Source organism: Aplysia californica, unplaced genomic scaffold (assembly GCF_000002075.1).
Source record: "Aplysia californica isolate F4 #8 unplaced genomic scaffold, AplCal3.0 scaffold00282, whole genome shotgun sequence".
In the NCBI taxonomy this organism is placed as follows: domain Eukaryota; kingdom Metazoa; phylum Mollusca; class Gastropoda; order Aplysiida; family Aplysiidae; genus Aplysia; species Aplysia californica.
The window spans coordinates 812,376-830,636 of NW_004797552.1; the positions used below are offsets into that span (position 1 = coordinate 812,376).

The following is an 18,261-nucleotide window of genomic DNA, read 5'->3' on the forward strand; positions in this document are numbered from 1 at the left end:
CGTCAGGGTGGGATCCATGAAGAATGAGCTCGTGTATCGTCAGTCGGCCTTCTGTTCACATTCATTAAGCCCAAAATTATGAATTAAAAAAAAAAACCCTGCAGTTTCTTAACCGTAACCCTATCCGTATGTCGTGTTTTACTATAGTATCCATACGACTTTGGAAACTCTGTGCCACCACTTAACCCCATCTGTACAACGTGTATTACTATCGTATCCATACGACATGGGGAACTCTGTGCCACCACTTTCCAAAGAGGAAATTTACTCGTTAATCCGATCCGTACGCTTTGCTTAGCAGTCTGTCAAAATGATTTTTTGAGAATTAATAATGAAAGTTTCCAAGGGATCTTAGTACTAGAAGCATTCTAAAATGTGAAGAATACAACCCCGGGGGGTACAAAATGAACCCAGGGCGTACGGATCTGGATAGGTTTAATCAGTGGTATGGGTTGAATGTACTGAATAATTTTTTGCTGTAAATCTCAATCAATTTCTAAATGTTGAAAAAAGTAAGGAGATATACATTGTCATTAGCCTGATGAAGGTAGAGCTATAATCCCTCTAAAGGAACGAAAAAGTTTTCTGTTTTTCTATTGGCTGAGAAATGTTTCTTTCTGAGCTCAGTACATGTAAACAGCTTGCTGACTTTCTGCTGGTTTTTATGTAAATAAATTGTAGGAAAAAATCCTTCTCTTCTGCTTGTTGTGTAATGAGATATTCACTTTGGGTATTCTTAAGTCTCATCTTGTTTGGTGTTTTTCCGAATCCATACTCTTCTACAATTTCTCTCATACAAAAATATCCACAGGAGAGAAAAGTGACCTTGAAAAATCGGGGTGGCAATGAGGCGGGGGTTCAGTCAATATACATGACAAAGTATTTATGAGATAGATCGGCGTCTGTGGTGTTCTGGTTTGGGAATTTGCTGATGCCCGCAGGAGATCCCAGTTTGATTTCCAAATGGGGACAATTTTTGTCAAGTATCTTGGTCTTTCTGCTGGGATATTGAATCCCTTTCCATCCAGACAGGCAGGTTCCTCCCCCCCCCTCCCCAACCAGGGCAGTGCTTCTGACTGAAGTGTCTTTGGTAGGCCATTCCCAAAGGGGAGATATTAACATGTTCTTATGCAAAGTAGTGTTGTAAATTACCTGATTTAGCAATGTCATGCTCATCATATTGTTCCGGAACAACATAGTCTCTGTCATATGAACTACTATTTCCAGGGTGCCTTGATAGTCAAAGCAGACTTTTTGTACACTAAAACAAAAACCAAAGACGGGCAGGGTGAGAAAGCCGCCTCCTAAATGATCGAAATGGTGTAGGGGAGGGTGTTCAAACACCCAGGCCTAACATAAAGACTCCTTCTTTCCTATCAAACATCTATCGTCCTGATCTCTCCTTCTTTCTTATCAAACATCTATCGTCCTGGTCTCTCCTTCTTTTTTGTGTGTTTGTGACTCTCTTGTAACAGCTCTTCTAATGTTCAGCACAAATACGGTATGACCTTATTGTGTTGCAAGTGCTGTAAAACACCTTCTAAAACTAAAAACATACTACAGTATCCTACAAACCATGAACATTTATTAGTATTATTGACTATTGTTCCAGTCTTTTCCCGTCACCTATCTGTTCAGTTCACAATTCACAGCATGTGGTTGGAGGATGCCACTGGTAGGTCCTACTTCTTTCCTAAATGTTTAAAGTTTTACTTTGTCTTTTAGTAAGGTTTTACGGCGCTCGCAACTGCATAAAAAATTATGGTCATATCAGCGCCAAGAGGTCGATGTCAACAGAGAAGTCCAAACGGGGAATCTGGCTTACTCTACTCACCTCTCTAGCCTCAACAGCACAAAGTCTGCTTCGACTATCAAGGCACCCCGGAAATAGCAGTTCATAAGAGAGGGACAAACATACAAAAGAAGTAGAGGAAAAATGACGATAGTTAGGATGAGGAAAGAGAAAGCAGCAGTTCCCCCTATGTTGTTCCAACATAGTAGACCTACATGCAGTGGAATCCTGTTATAACGACAGGGAGGGGACCGGTGCAAAATGTCCGTTTTTTATAGCAGGATTCTCGCTATAAGGGATCCAGTAATAAATTCAAGGGAAACTGTAAAGTAGGCCTAATCTATGAGTCTGGTGTTCTGTTTTTTCTTTTTGCTATCTCCCCTGATGATGATTTTGTTTCAAGGTGACCTCTAGGTCTTACTTGATAAAAAATCGAATCAGGTTTCTTTTATAATAGACTTCTCGTTATTTCCGGACTCGTTGTAAAGGGACTCCTTTGTATTATGTATGAGCATGACGTTGATAAATCAGCCCTTTCTCAAATTCTACTGTGTATAGTGTAAGAACATGTTAATGTCCCCGCTTTGGGAAAAGCCTAAAGACACTTCAGTTAGTAACACTGCCCTGGGGGGGGGGGGTACTTCTTTCTTTTGCGTCTGTTGTTTCTGTCTGTCTGTCTTACTTTTTCCCAGCACTAAAAATGACATTGTACATTGTCGTGTCGATGTGCCTCTCTTTATTCAAGCAAACCTGGATCGATAACAACAACATAACAACATTTAAGCAAACCAGCACTAAAAATGACATTGTTCATTATTGTGTCAACGTGCCTGTCTTAATTCAAGCAAACTAACAAGCAAAACTCAAGTTCTCGACGTGAGTTATTCTTGGATTAAAGGCGCGAAGAAAGAGAAAAGTCCACAGCGCTCGTATGTCTGCACAGGCCAGGGAGTGAAAGATGGGCATTGTGTCCCTTAGAAATATATTGAGAAGAAAGATCTGGCCTGAGAGTGCCTTGAGAAAATACTACACGTATATATAATAACCAGGTTTGAGAAAGACACAGTTTTAATTAATATTGCACATTCAGAAAAGGACCTTCAGCTGCTTCTGGAAATACCCGGTAATGTTGAAGTGGGTGGTGAACATAAGGGGGATGTAAAAATAGGAAGAAAACAGAATGCACGGTAATATTTTTTTACAATCCAAACAAAACGGTAGACCTAGATTCTAAATGAATTTGTAATCACATGAAAAGATAAATATATCGCTATACAATCTTTGAACAGTTTTTTTTTTAAATCAGCAAATAGAAATAAAAGAACAATAGATGTAATGTCATATCCTGTCATCCACTCTTATCCTTACAAACATCAAATTTAATATACATGATAATGATTGATATATATATCTGAAACGTTTACGGGTAAAAAAAGCCAACACACTTTACTGTTACGTCAACACTGTTAGGGTATTTAAGAGACGTGATCTCTGAATGTAATGTCCCTATCACTATCTGACAGGACTAAGCCAAATGAGCTGAGAGTCTTCCAAACTTTCTAAAACAACCAAGTTCCAGAACATCCAGTTTTGGATTCGAATCAGGGCCACCTGCTCCCCAGTCCAGCATGATACCAACCAACTGGGCTGATGACTGATGGTTGCTGAAATGTTAAGTATCCTACCCTGATGAGAGAGAGAGAGAGAGAGAGAGAGCAGATAACTACAGTGGAACTCGGATTCAACGAAAGGAGATGGATTCCCCGTTTTTTCTTCTTTAAAATAAAAACATAACCCGGATTCAACGAACACTTATAATTATATCAGCGAGTTCGGATTCAACGAGATCGCTTCCAGGGTGAATAGTCCAAGCAGACGTGGCTTTGCTCGTTTTTTTCCCACAATGAACTTTATCTATTCCCGGAACCCATCAATTGCACCTACATCGAGAACTCACTTAGCCGATTGCATGCGACCAATCAACGGCCTTTTTTCATACCAACACATGCGTTGTTAGCACGCACACGTGTCAACTGTAGCGTGTGTCGGGGTCGGACGGGCGGCCTGCACACGAGAGAGCAGACAGCTATCAATCCTGTGACGTTATAAAAGCCTCTGTGATACATCTACAACACAGAAGCCCTGTCCACCATCCTTTACACTTGTTGCAATGCTCTTCTTTAGTAAGTGTCTGTCTTTCCTGTCTCCACAAACTTTACACTTGTTGCATGCAATAATTAATTAATAAACACTCTGAATTGGAATTTTGTATTGTTTGTATTTGTTGGTGGTTTGGGGGGGGGGGGGGGGGGGGTACACGCAGCATGCATGTGTGTGCATGAATTTACGAAAGTAAACATTGTAGTGCCGACATATTGTGTAATTTTCTTTGGTGTAAGCCCATAGTGGGTAAAGTGTGTAATAGGCCATTTACTGCCTAAACTTCCAATATTTTAAAAATTTGATGTGTATTTTGGTAAATACCAATTTTAATGTAGCCTATGCCAAAGAAACAAGTTCCAACCATAGCTGTACACTGACTCTATGGTTCCAACAGACGGGAGAGTGCATGAACTTCTCTGAAATACACAGGAAGATGTCTGGACATCGTTGGAAGGAACTCTACAAGCTTACACGGAGATCTGGGGTGCAGGGAGATGTCGCTGTCTCCAAATGAGCAATTAGTAGGCCTGGCCAGATCTACTGCAAATAATTTATTTTACATTTAGTTTAGTGTGTAACTCGTAACATGTACTCTAGATCTATGCATAAAAAACAGAAAAACTGAATCAATTAGGGTTCAAGAAAAAAATATGTCGCTGGCCTACAGGGGCACCCTCCAAAGCTTCGTACACATTTTGTAAATTAAATTTAATGAGCTAAAGAATTGTTATAACGAACGCGGACAGACGAAAGTGAACAAGTTATAAACGCGATAAGTCTCTTAGACCCCTTATTGTCCTTCCGGTCTCTACTATACTGCTGAAACTGTTCTAAAGCTCTTCACTCCTCATACTTGTTTGATCGTTCATGACGTCCTTTTTTATAAACAAAATGAACGCCTTGTTTGTAATGTATGCTTGAACTTGAATGAACAGCTGTAGCTGTGGCTGTTGCATCCTTCTTGGAACATTAAATGAATATATTTGACCTTTCCTCCTGATGGCAACGTTTATTTGTTGATCAGAATAATTATGTGTGCAATTTGGAGATGCTGTCATGAAATATAAACGAAAAATGTATCAAAATCAAGTGAATTGAAAGGACAGAATGGGGCGCCGTTCCAACTTGGAAATTGAAAGGAAACCAACAAGACGAGTCGGCAGTCGGTGTGTTGTGGTCGAAGTTAGAATTAAGATAGAGATAAAGAAATAGGATCTAGATCTCGATACATTTTCATCGTGCCAGACCAGGCAGGTATAACTGAAATGTTTAAAAATTGCTGAGAAAGCTGTCTTAAATTATGATAATCGTTTTCTCGATGGACTTCATTTTCGTGTTGTGTGGTCTGAACTTCAGAGGTGAGCTCAGCTAGAAAAGTAAGACGTTACTACTGCTAGATCTAAGATCTAGAATCTAATGGAAGTGTCAACCTAGAAACCTTGACTTTGTGACTATTATGAAAAACAAAGATGGCGGATATTTTGTACCCTGGAAAACAAACAAACGCTAACTGTGAGGAAGAAGACATGACAATGTATAGATCTAGACTTTTCTCTGGAAATGATAATGGCTTTGGTGTAGAAACTTGTGATTTTGTTCCTTGTTCTTCTGGAGAAGGTGTGAATCTTGGGATTGATAGCATAGTTGTTAAAGGTGAACCTACGTCTAGTTCTGGGACTAGATCTAGTACGGGTACTCTTTGTCTTTGTACTAACAGTTTAAGGGAAGATGTAAAACATGACATTATAGGTAGGGAAAGTGAATCTGTGGGTGTTGATGAGAAAGATCTGTCAGTAAAAGAAGAGCCCAGTTTTGAATGTCCGTGTGACGTCAAGGCCGAGACAAATGACAAACTGAACGTTGAAAGTGAAAGTAGCCTGACTCTCAGACACAGTGTAGTGAAAGATGAGCCTATCTGTACAGAGGAGGAAGACGTGAAACCTGTCATTAAACCAGAGTGCCTCACAGATATCTGTACGGTGAAAACGGAACCACTATTTGGACATTTTCCTGACTTTGGTGATGAAGTGAAACCAAAAGTGGAGAATTTTGTGAAAGGAGAAGTGTCAGAATGGGAAGGTCCAGACTTTGGAGAGGTAGGAAAGACAGAAGGACAAGTGGGAGATGTGGAGGATATATATATGTGTGCTGAGCCCGTGTTTGTTGAGGATCACATGAATCAGGCTGGAGGACTACAGCTGAAAATCTCCAATGTGAGGAGCTTGTGTATGGAGCAGAGTGCCAGCCCTGACACTGATGTTGTTGCTTCCAGTAGTCCAACTTCAACTTTCTCTGCCGATCCAGTCACAAGTTCAGGATCTGTTGTCAGGGCCAGCTGGGATCACGGTGAAAGTTCTGGTACGTAGAATCCTTCTGTCTGTGGACTTTTCGATCCGATCCGATGTGTTTGCTTTTCCTGATGAAGTTTGTCAAGTTTTTAAATTATATTGTGCAATTCCATGACATGCCAGGTATATCATGCTGTTAAACTGGCATGACTAATTCATTGGGTCTAATGTTCATTGAATCTGAGCGTTTATTCATCATGACTTAAAAAAAAATAATTATGAATACCACAAAGAAACGTTTAAAAGTGTTTGAAAGTAGATCTGCTTTTATTAGATCAGAAAAAGCTGTAGTGGCAATGGAATTTGCTGTTGAAATAATTAAATTGGTGCTATCTCGTTATACCGCCAGCCCTGTTGTACCGCCAACTTCATGCTCATCCCAAGGTAGGCGGTATTTATTTTATAACAGGGTTTGACTTATACACTCACATTTTAAAATCCCCTTTAATTGACCTGATTCTCATCAGTCCCAGACCTTTTGCGTATCACTGTGAGCCCACAGAAGCCTTGTCGCCTGATAGATATATATATAAAACATAGACAAACTGAGGTGGCACAGTTCCTTTGAAGTTTCTCCAGACGTTTATTTACTTTATGGTTTAAGTTTGTGGACAGGAGAAAAGCAAATGGTTTGTGCCGTCGTTTTTTAAAATGGTAGTGAGGTACAACTACTGGTGGCTACAGCTTGGCATGGAGAGCTAAAGGCTGGACAATTTAGGCAAAATAAGATTATTACATATGATAATGTGTATAAATAGAATTGTAGTTTTGTGCTACGATAGAGATGTGCTGCACCATCTCCTTTGAAATTAAGAGAAAGTTTGTTTTTTTACAGTAAATGATTGTCAGTGTCATTAAACTCACTGTCCACTTCCTCATTCCATCACACGGTGACATGACAAGGCAAACTGTCTTTTCTTTGACTTTATGCCTGTACAACGCAGACGTGCTGACCACTTTTTTGTCATTCCTTTTGTGGGTCGGTGGAAAGAAATCACAGGTCTCCAACGTTTACGATTACAGAAAATAACCCAGTGTTCCTGTGGTTGTTGTGTGTTCCTTCTCTTGAAATGTAAAAAAATGACATGATGTTTGAGAAAAGGGACCAAAAGCACAAGTGGGATGAATGTGTAGACAGTCAGAATAAATTTTAGGCTTGTGTTTTAAGTGTGTAGGATAGCAGCCACATCTCATCTTGATCTTTTGTTTTCTGTGGTTAGATTCATTATAATATAATACCTTATTATACCTGTGTGTTGAATAAACTTGGTTAGATAACTTGTTCATGAAGTCTGTTATTTGTCTTCTTCCTGATATTTCATCTTACCGTCAGGGTTAGATAACTTGTCCATTATTTGTCTTCTTCCAGATGTTTCATTTTACTGTCAGGGTTAGATAACTTGTCCATTATTTGTCTTCTTCCAGATGTCTCGACTTCCCCTCATAGGCCACTGACTTCCTGTCACTCGGTACAACAGACGAGTGATATGCAGAGAAGACAAGGTCAAAGTTCAAGCTGCAGATTTCAGACAGGACAAAGGGTTTATGAAGAGAATGTTGGCAGTGTCAGGAGAGAAACCTCTTCTGGTGACATCGGTGCTGTGGAGAGAGTCTGTGACCTCCATCAGAACATAGCAGGTAACAAGCAGATGGACAACAGAAATCTCTACCATGGTCAGGAAAAACCTCATGAGTGTAAAGTCTGTGGTGAAATGTTTTCAGAAGTAGGTAACTTTCAGACACACGAAAAAAACCACACAAGAGATAGGCCTCACCAGTCTGAAGTTTGTGGTGCTGCATTTACCAAGAGCAGACATCTACAGGATCACAAAGGAACACACACAGGAGAAAAACCTTACAAGTGTGAAGTTTGTGGTGCCACATTTACATGTGTCAGAAATCTACAGCGTCACAAAAGAATACACACAGGAGAAAAACCTTACAAGTGTGAAGTTTGTGGTGCCACGTTTACACGTGATAGCCATCTACAGGATCACAAAAAAAAACATACAGGTGAAAAACCTTACAAGTGTGAAGTTTGTGGTGCCGCATTTACATGTGGCGGAAACCTACAGAAACACAAGAGAACCCACGCAAGAGAAACACCTTACAAATGTGAAGTTTGTGGTGCCACTTTTACACATGGTAGCAGTCTACAGCGTCACAAAAGAAGAACACATTAAGGAGAAAAACCTTACAAGTGTGAAGTTTGAGGTGCCACGTTTACACGTGGTAGCAGTCTACAGCGTCACAAAAGAACACACACAGGAGAAAGACTTTACACTGTGTGAAATTTGTGGTGCCAGGTTTACATAAAGAGACCATTTAATTCTATGGAGACGCAAAAGAACACACGTGAGAAAAAAAATGTATCAGGTATTTTGGGACATACTCTTTGTGGTCCACACGATGACTGAAGGGTAAAAAATGATCTATCTAAAGAAGGCCAGATACAGGTGTGAAAGAAGGAGCAAACTACACTAGAACATCCGCGAATCATCCATAATTTATCTCTGACTGAAATTTGAGATAGTGTTTTAATACTTTTATTGGATGGCATAGGGTGTAGCGAAGCGAAAGGAGACGTCCCGGAGAAATTTGGACACGATGGAATCAGGTCCTCGTCAATTTCTGGGCCTACCACTTTATTGGTATCATCTTCAGCCTGTTCATTTGTCTTGCTTTTGGTGAAAAAAATACTTATCCATTTTGAAAAGGAGTTGACATTTTTGGGATTGAAGGAAGTTGGAGTGGACCAGTCTGGGAGGTAAAAATTAATGAGAAAATAGTCGCCGAAATTGAATGACTTTAAAACTTGAGTTTCTTGGAAACTGCAATTTTCCTTCACTTTTCTTTTAAAAAAATTTTTTTTTTTACTGTCTTTAATCAAAGTTTCTCAGTCAAATCCGCACAAAAATGTGTTTTTAAATGGACCAGAAAGGCTTTGAGCCCAAAAGAAAAAGTTGTTGAGAATTACTCAATGGGTCTGTTTCTCTGATTTCATTATTTTGACAAGTGCCGGATTGCGGCACGATTTCTCACATCCAGGTGTAAAGTTTGTGGTACCTGGTACTAGTGGTACCGTACATGCCCATTGATTCTAGTGAAGATCATTGCAACAAGTGTAAAGTTTATGGAGACAGGAAAGACAGACACTTACTAAAGAAGAGCTTTGCAACAAGTGTAAAGGATGGTGAACAGGGCTTCTGTGTTGTAATTGTAGGTATCACAGGGGCTTTTACAACGTCACATGATAGTTGTCTGCTCTCTCTCTCTCTCTCTCTCTCCCTCCCTCCCCCCTCTCTCTCTCTTTTTTTCTCTCTCTCCCTCTCTCATTCGGGTAGGATACCTAACATTACAGCAACCATCAGCCTTGTTGGTTGGTATAGTCTATGCCGGCTTTAAGCACAGTCATCGGGAGAAAGCAAGCGTGCCTGAGTGCGAAGTGGACTTAATCCAGAGATTTTTATACAGAACATTTCCAGAGCTATTTCCCTTTGTTCGCAAGTAGTGGTCGCGCAAAAGTGCACTGTCATTTTTTACTCGCCGTGGTAGTTTTTGTTTGTTTGTTTTGTTTTGTGGTCGAATGGGATAGGAAAACTTAATTTAGACGGCCAGTCACGATACAGCACACTAGCCCTACACACTGTCTGTGCGTACCACTGCCCGCTGTGCCACATTCATACCACCGCCTCATCTCACCTCGGGCGTGATACATAATCAGCTACCCCCCCCCCCCCCAGGGGTGGTGCCACTGTCTGAAGTGTCTTTAGGCCATTCCCAAACGGGGGACATTTCTCGTTCTAATGCACAGTAGAACGGTAAAATGGGCTGACCCAACAATGTCAAGCTCATAACTGTGCCTTAACTACAACAGGGAACTGCTGCTTTTTCTTTCCTAATCCTTACTATCGTCATTTTCCACTACTTCCTTTGTATGTTTGTGTGCACACTCTTGTGACCCTCTATTTCCGGGGTTCCTTGATAGTCGAAGCAGACTTTGTGCTGTTGAAGCTAGAGAGGTGAGCAGAGTAAGTCTGATTCCCTGTGTATAGACTTCTCTGTTGACATCCACCCCTTGGTGCTCATATGACCTTATGCAGTTGCGAGCGCCGTAAAACCTCTAATAAAACTGACATACATAATCAGGATTATCGGATAGTGATAACGAGGGGCAAAGGTGAAATCGCAACCAGCCTCCCTCTCTCGTCTTCTCGTATTTTTTTCATCTGTGTGTAGCTTTGCCCTAGGCTAGATCCTATGTCCACGAGCTGTGTGCGTCTCTCTGCCTTCCTCTCCACGCGCACGTGTGTGTGTGTGTGTGTGTGTGCGTCCATCACTTGTGTTCCTTTTAACACACTCACTGCTGCAGTGTAGACTGTGTTCGAACTTCGATGGGTCATTATGAAAGTATTGACTGTTTTGTAAATGAAGCATGCCCGAAGCCGAAGTTATCGAGCTTAATGAATTAGACGCGGGTACCATAATTTATATAAATGGCAAAAATTTGGTAAGAGCCGTTTAGCGTACTTGAGTCCGAAACGTGTTTTCTGCCGGCGTGTCTGAAGCCAGCACAGACTATATCATGCTGGGCTAGGGAGTGGGTGGCCCTGGTTCGAATCCAAGACGGGATGTTCTGGAACTTGGTTGTTTTAGGAAGTTTGGAAGACTCTCAGCTCATTTGGCTTAGTCCTGTCAGATAGGGACATTACATTCGGAGATCACGTCTAATACCCTAACAGTGTTGATGCAACAGTAAATATATCATGTATATTAAATGTGATGTTTGTAAGGATGAGAGTGGATGACAGGATAGGACATTAGATCTATTTTTCTTTTATTTCTATTATATTGGTGAATTTTAAAAAACTGTTCAAAGATTGTACATGTATTGCCATATTTATCTTTCCATGTGATTACGATTTAATTTAGAATCTAGATCTATTGTTTGGATACAAAAAAGATATTACCGTGCATTCTGTTTACTTCCTATTTTATATCCCCTTATGTTCACCACCCACTTCAACACTATTTCCAGAAGCATCTCAAGGCTCAAGGTCCTTTTCTGAATATGCAATATTAATTAAAACTGTCTCAATCAATGCACTCTGAGACCAGATCTTTCTTCTCAATACAGTGGAGTCCACTTATAACGAGTCCTGAAATAACGAGAAGTCTGTTATAAAGACACTAATCTAAAACCCCGTTTTTTTCCTTCTTTATCTTTGTGAATATAATACTGCTATTTCGCAATCAGACCGCCATGCGAGTCCGTTATAACGGAATATTGCTGCTGCTGTGCACAGCGCACAGACCAATTCAACATAATAAAACCTCGTCAGTTGAGAAAGTTGTTGGTGATCTTGCGAAACAAAGAATGGGAGAGCCCATGCGAACCAACAATGAAGGTTCCTTTTGTCCCATTTTGAGGAGTCTCATAAATTAAAACAATTTTATGTGAATGACAGAACAATAAGTTAATTTTTTCCACCCAAAGTAAAATTGTGAGGCAGCGCGGTGGAATCAGGCTCTCGTCAAAATAATTAAAGTGAAGAAACTTGCATTTTTCTGCAGGTTTGTGAATTTCTATCAAATTTTTGTTTTTTGCCTCAACACCTTTCATGCCCATTAAAGAACTCATTTCTGTGTGGATTTTTCTGAAAAACCTTGATTAAAGGCACAAAAAAAAGTAAATTTTCAGTTACCACGGACTCTTAAGCTAAGGAAATAACTAATCTTTGGCTGCCATTTTCTCTCTAATTTTACCTCTGAAAACAAGTGACCCCCAACTCCTTCTTTTGCAAATATCTCGACTTGTATTCAAGATAAATGGATATTTTCTTCTTTCAAATAAAGACAAGTGAACAAGCTTTAAGATGATACCAATAACTCTACATGCTCAAAAATTGACGAGAGCCTGATTCTACCACACTACCTCACAATTTGTCTTAACGGTTATGAACAAAACCTTATTCCATGTAATTTACAGTTGTTTTGGGATGTATTTTTTATTTTAACCCAAGTAAAGGACGTAATAGACCTTGCTTACATTCTGATATTTTGATTTTTATCATTAAGTGTATGGGTGTGGATTTTAATCAGTATTATACTTTTGTAGTAATGGTTATGAACAAACTATTTATTGTCCATTTCATCCTATATTTTGAGGGCTTTTCAGTGTTAACAAACTTTAAAAACATGTACAGAGATAACATATTATGAGGAGAGTTTCATTTAATAAAAGTTTTAAAAAATGAATGAGACCAATGAGAGTTATTACATAAAGTTGATTTTAGACCTTATTTGTTACACCCGGGTATCCCACCTTTTGGCAAATACTCTGTGTTATGAAGTTTGAAAGACTCTCAGCTCATTTGGCTTAGTCCTGTCAGATAGGGACATTACATTTGGAGATCATGTCTCTTAAATACCGTAACAGTGTTCATGTAACAGTAAATATATCGTGTACATTAAATGTGATGTTTGTAAGGATGAGAGTGGATGACAGGATATGACATTACATCTATTGTTCTTTTATTTCTATTATATTGGTGAATTTTAAAAAACTGTTCAAAGATTGTACATGTATTGCAATTATTTGTCTTTCATGTGATTACGATTTAATTTAGATCTGTTGTTTGGATACAAAAAAGATATTACCGTGCATTCTGTTTACTTCCTATTTTATATCCCCTTATTTCACCACCCACTTCAACATTACCGGGTATTTCCAGAAGCAGCTGAAGGTCCTTTTCTGAATGTGCGATATTAATTAAAACTGTGTCATTGGCATACCTGGTTATTATATATATTACGAGTTGTATTTTCTCAATCAATGCACTCTCAGACCAGATCTTTCTTCTCAATAATATATTTCTAAGGGACACAATGCCCATCTTTCACTCCCTGGCCTGTGCAGACATACGAGCGCTGTGGACTTTTCTCTTTCTTCGCGCCTTTGATCCAAGAATAACTCACGTCGAGAACTTGAGTTTTGCTTGTTTGCTTGGATAAAGACAGGCACGAGGACACAATAATGAACAATGTCATTTTTAGTGGGTTTTTTGTTGAATAAAGAGAGGCACGTTGACACAATAATGAACAATGTCATTTTTAGTGCTGGGAAAAAGTAAGACAGACAGACAGAAACAACAGAGTCAAAGAAAAGAAGTATCCCCCCCCCCCCCCCCCCCCCCCCGGCGGTGCCACTGACCGAAGTGTCTTTAGGCCATTCCCAAAGGGGGAAATTAACATGTTCTTATACACAGTAGAATTTGTGAATGGGCAGATTTATCAATGTCATGCTCACACATGACTGTCTTGGAACAACATAGGGGGAACTGCTGCTTTTTCTTTCCCCATCCTTACTATCGGAATTTTCCTCCACTTCTTTTGTATGTTTGTCTCTCTTTTGTGAACTGCTATTTCTGGGATGCCTTGATAGTCGAAGCAGACTTTGTGCTATTGAGGCTAGGGAGGTGAGTAGAGTAAGCCTGATTCCCCGTTTTGACTTCTCTGTTGACATCCATCCCTTGGTGCTCACATGACCTTATGCAGTTGCGAGCGCTGTAAAACCCTTAAACTGAAAGTAAAACTCTTAAAAAACTAAGAAAAGAAGTAGGACCTACCAGAGGCATCCTCCAACCACATGCTGTGAATTGTGAACTGAACAGAAAGGTGACGGGAAAAGACTGAAATAATAGTCAATAATACTAATATGTTCACGGTTTGTAGGATAGTATGTTTTTAGTTTTAGGCGGTGTTTTACAGCACTTGCGACACAATAATGTCATACTGTATATTTGAGCTGAACATAAGAAGAGCTGTTACAAGAGAGTCACAAACACACAAAAAAAAAGAGACCAGGACGATAGATGTTTGGTGGGAAAGAAGGAGAGATCAGGACGATAGACGTTTGATAGGAAAGAAGGAGAGATCAGGACGATAGACGTTTGATAGGAAAGGAGAGATCAGGACGATAGACGTTTGATAGGAAAGAAGGAGAGATCAGGACGATAGATGTTTGATAGGAAAGAAGGAGAGATCAGGACGATAGATGTTTGATAGGAAAGAAGGAGAGATCAGGACGATAGATGTTTGATAGGAAAGAAGGAGTCTTTATGTTAGGCCTGGATGTTTGAACACCCTCCCCAACACCATTTCGATCAGTAAGCTGTCCCTGTCGTTTTATGTAAGAAAAATTCTGAAATTATGCAAACAGCCTAAAAATGTGAAATTATGCGATTCTGTTAATTGAAAAAAAAAGATTGATAAAGGAAAAAATTGGAAATTATGCAAAAAATTATCAAGTTTTGCTAAATTATGGCGGGTGCATAAAAATAAAACCACGGGACAGATTTAGGAGGCGGCTTTCTCACCCTGCCTGTCTTTTGGTTTTGTTGTAGTAAGAGTTTTACGGCACTTGGAACACAATAAGGTCATATAAGTGCTGAAATAGATAATGTGTTACAAGAGAGTAAACATACACAAAATAGAAGGAGGGGAGAGAAGGAAAACAGATGTTTGATAGGAAAGGAGCAAACCACACCAGAGCACCCGCCAACCACCCACTTTTGTTTTTTGTTTCAGTGTACAAAGTCTGCTTCGACTACTCTCAAGGCACCCCGGAAATAGCAGTTCATAAGAGAGAGACAAAACATACAAAAGAAGTAGAGGCAAAATGACGATATGATACTACGGATGGGGAAAGAAAAACCAGCAGTTCCCTCTATGTTGTTTCGGCACAGTATGAGCATGACATTTATAGATCAGCCCATTTACAATTCTACTGTGCCTAAGAACATGTTAATATCTCCCCTTTGGGAATGGCCTATTTAAAGACACTTCAGTCAGAAGCACCACCCTGGTTGGGGAGGGGGGGGGAGGAACCTGCCTGTCTGGATGGAAAGGGATACAATATCCCAGCAGAAAGACCAAGATACTTGACAAAAATTGTCCTCATTTGGAAATCAAACTGGGATCTCCTGCGGGCATCAGAAAAGCCCCTAACCAGAACACCACAGACGCCGATCTATCTCATAAATACTTTGTCATGTATATTGACTGAACCCCCGCCTCACTGCCACCCCGATCTATCTCATAAATACTTTGTCATGTATATTGACCAAACCCCCGCTTACTGCCACCCCGATTTTTTAAGGTCACTTCTCTCTCAGTCTCTGTGGATATTTTTGTATGAGAGAAAACGTAGAAGAGTATGGATTAAGAAAAACACCAAACAAGATGAGAATTAAAAATACCCAAAGTGAATATCTCATTACACAACAAGCAGAAGAGAAGGATTTTTTCCCACAATTTATTTACATAAAAACCAGCAGAAAGTCAGCAAGCTGTTCACATGTACTGAGCCCAGAAAGAAACATTTCTCAGCCAATAGAAAAACAGAAAACTGTTTCGTTCCTTTAGAGGGATTTTACCTTCATCAGGCTAATGACAATGTATATCTCCTTACTTTTTTCAACATTTAGAAATTGAATGAGATTTACAGCAAAAAAATTATTCAGTACATTCAACCCATACCACTGATTTAACCCTATCCGTACGCCCTGGGGTCATTTTGTACCCCCCGGGGTTGTATTCTTCACATTTTAGAATGCTTCTAGTACGAAGATCTCTTCGAAACGTTTCAGTATTAATTCTCAAAAAATCATTCTGACCGACTGCTGTGCAAAGCGTACGGATCGGATTAACGAGTAAATTTCCTCTTTGGAAAGTGGTGGCACAGAGTTCCCCACATTGTATGGATACGATAGTAAAACTTGACTTACGGATAGGGTTAAGAAACTGCAATTTTTTTTTTTTTAATTAAAAATTTTGGGCTTAATGAATGTGAACAGAAGGCTGACTGATGATACACGAGCTCATTCTTCATGGATCCCACCCTGACGATACACGAGCTCATTCTTCATGGATCCCACCCTGACGATACACGAGCTCATTCTTCATGGATCCCAGCCTGACGATACACGAGCTCATTCTTCATGGACCCCACCCTGACGATACACAAGCTCATTCTTCACGGATCCCACCCTGACGATACACGAGCTCATTCTTCACGGATCCCACCCTGACGATACACGAGCTCATTCTTCACGGATCCCACCCTGACGATACACGAGCTCATTCTTCACGGATCCCACCCTGACGATACACGAGCTCATTCTTCATGGATCCCACCCTGACGATACACGAGCTCATTCTTCACGGATCCCACCCTGACGATACACAAGCTCATTCTTCACGGATCCCACCCTGACGATACACGAGCTCATTCTTCATGGATCCCACCCTGACGATACACGAGCTCATTCTTCACGGATCCCACCCTGACGATACACGAGCTCATTCTTCACGGATCCCACCAAAGTCTATTTGCTCTTTTTCCCCTTGCCCTTGGACTTGGCAAACAGCCACGGATCAATCTCCTCTGTGGACAAACCGCGCACGGAGAAAAGCCTGGCCGCCCGTTCCTCCAGTGTGCCCCCACACTTGATCCCTCGCGACATGAGAGCACATTTCAGACGCTCCAGACCCAACGCTGCCAGCTCCTTCTCGCTGGCGTAAAGTTCAAGGTCAACAGGTGTGTTGGGGTCAATCGCTTCCGCGGAGTCACCAACGGCAGCGGACGAGGCGAGGTCGTCGGGTTTTCTATCGGCAACATTGGGGGAGGAGGACGGTGGGGGTAACTGGGACAGAAGAGAGTGGGGGTGTGGCTTGTCCTCACTTCCTCCATCGCCACCATCAGGTTCTGTTTTCACTTCTGCCACGGGTGGTGGAGAGTTTGAGTCTGAAGAACCAGCAATCTGATCTGAACCCGACACAGGACTTTGCTGGAGAGAGGCGGGGTCGCCGTGTTCTGAGGTGCTGGAAGAGACCCGAGACGCGGCCGACGAGTTCTCCCCTGGCTCAGACTTCACCTCCACGGGAGCGACCTTGGACGTAGACGCGCCGTTGTCGAGGCTGGGACTGCCAGGACGGGCCTCTGTGTCCGACTCACTGTCAAGGTCGTCCGAATCTATGTCCATACCAAGCCTGCATGAAAGGAAACCAAAACTGAATTATATATATATACCGTATATTTATAGATCTAAGTAAGTGACAATACAACAATTCATTAACCCATGAAGAAAACAAAACTGTTTGGTTTTTTTTTTTTAAAAGAATGTACTTTTTACCCCCCCATCAACACAATTTAGATCACTTAGGGGGCGGGCTTCCTACCCTGCTTGTAAGGCCAACCCGTGCTGAGAGAGACACAAGATTCCTGAAGAAAAGGCAAGACACTCGATAAAAACTCTCTGCATTCGGGAATCCAATTCGGGTTTCTAGCATGCAACAGCGAGGAGCCTTACTCTGACTGCTACACCACCTGATACCAGCAAGAAAACTGTCCTAAACGTAGCATCTGCGTTTGTAGCCGTGTTTTTGTGCAAAAGTTGCCTCAAAAAGTGACAAAAGTTGCCAAAAAAGTTGCCCCTAAATTTCAAGCTTTCAACTCTCTGTGACGACGTAGCAATACGTTAATAGGGGTAACAATCTCTCAAGCACCAGAATTTCTTGTGCTCTGTTTTAAGCAACCAGAATATCATTTGTAGTCACCCAGAGTGTAAAAACGTGAAAAATAAAGGTTTCACAACAGAATGAAATCAAAATTAGAAGAGCACGGATAAATAACCACAACAAAAAAATTAGGGCGCATGTCCACCTATCCGAAGATTGGCTGTTTTAACCCTAAACATGGGTCATTCTGTCCCCGCAGAATTATGCGATTGTGCGGCCGCATTTTTTCGCATAATTCTGCAACATTTGCATAATTTTGGATTCCTCGCGTTTTTTCACGTTTTCCCCCATTTTTTTTCATAAAACAATTAATTAACGCCTCGCCATGTGACTAAAGGGAAGTAATCACCGTAACAAGTCTCATTTAAGGGACAAGTT

At 40.8% G+C, this 18,261-nt stretch overlaps 2 protein-coding genes across 2 annotated transcripts in view; one reads left to right on the plus strand and one right to left on the minus strand.

The window, feature by feature from the left end:
- Positions 1-4,810: 4,810 nt before the first annotated feature.
- Positions 4,811-9,154, plus strand: LOC101863353 (zinc finger protein 184-like). Its single transcript, XM_035970541.1, is given in 2 exon segments — positions 4,811-6,313; positions 7,729-9,154. Coding segments are annotated over 2 exon segments (1,755 nt in total). The 5' UTR covers positions 4,811-5,424; the 3' UTR covers positions 8,595-9,154.
- Positions 9,155-15,603: 6,449 nt separating this feature from the next.
- Positions 15,604-18,261, minus strand: part of LOC101860259 (replication stress response regulator SDE2) — an 18,345-nt gene continuing 15,687 nt past the window's right edge. Inside the window, exon 6 of the mRNA XM_005101420.3 lies at positions 15,604-17,355. Coding sequence (XP_005101477.1) covers positions 16,692-17,355 — 664 coding nt within the window. The 3' untranslated portion in view covers positions 15,604-16,691. The remainder of the gene's footprint in view (positions 17,356-18,261) is intronic.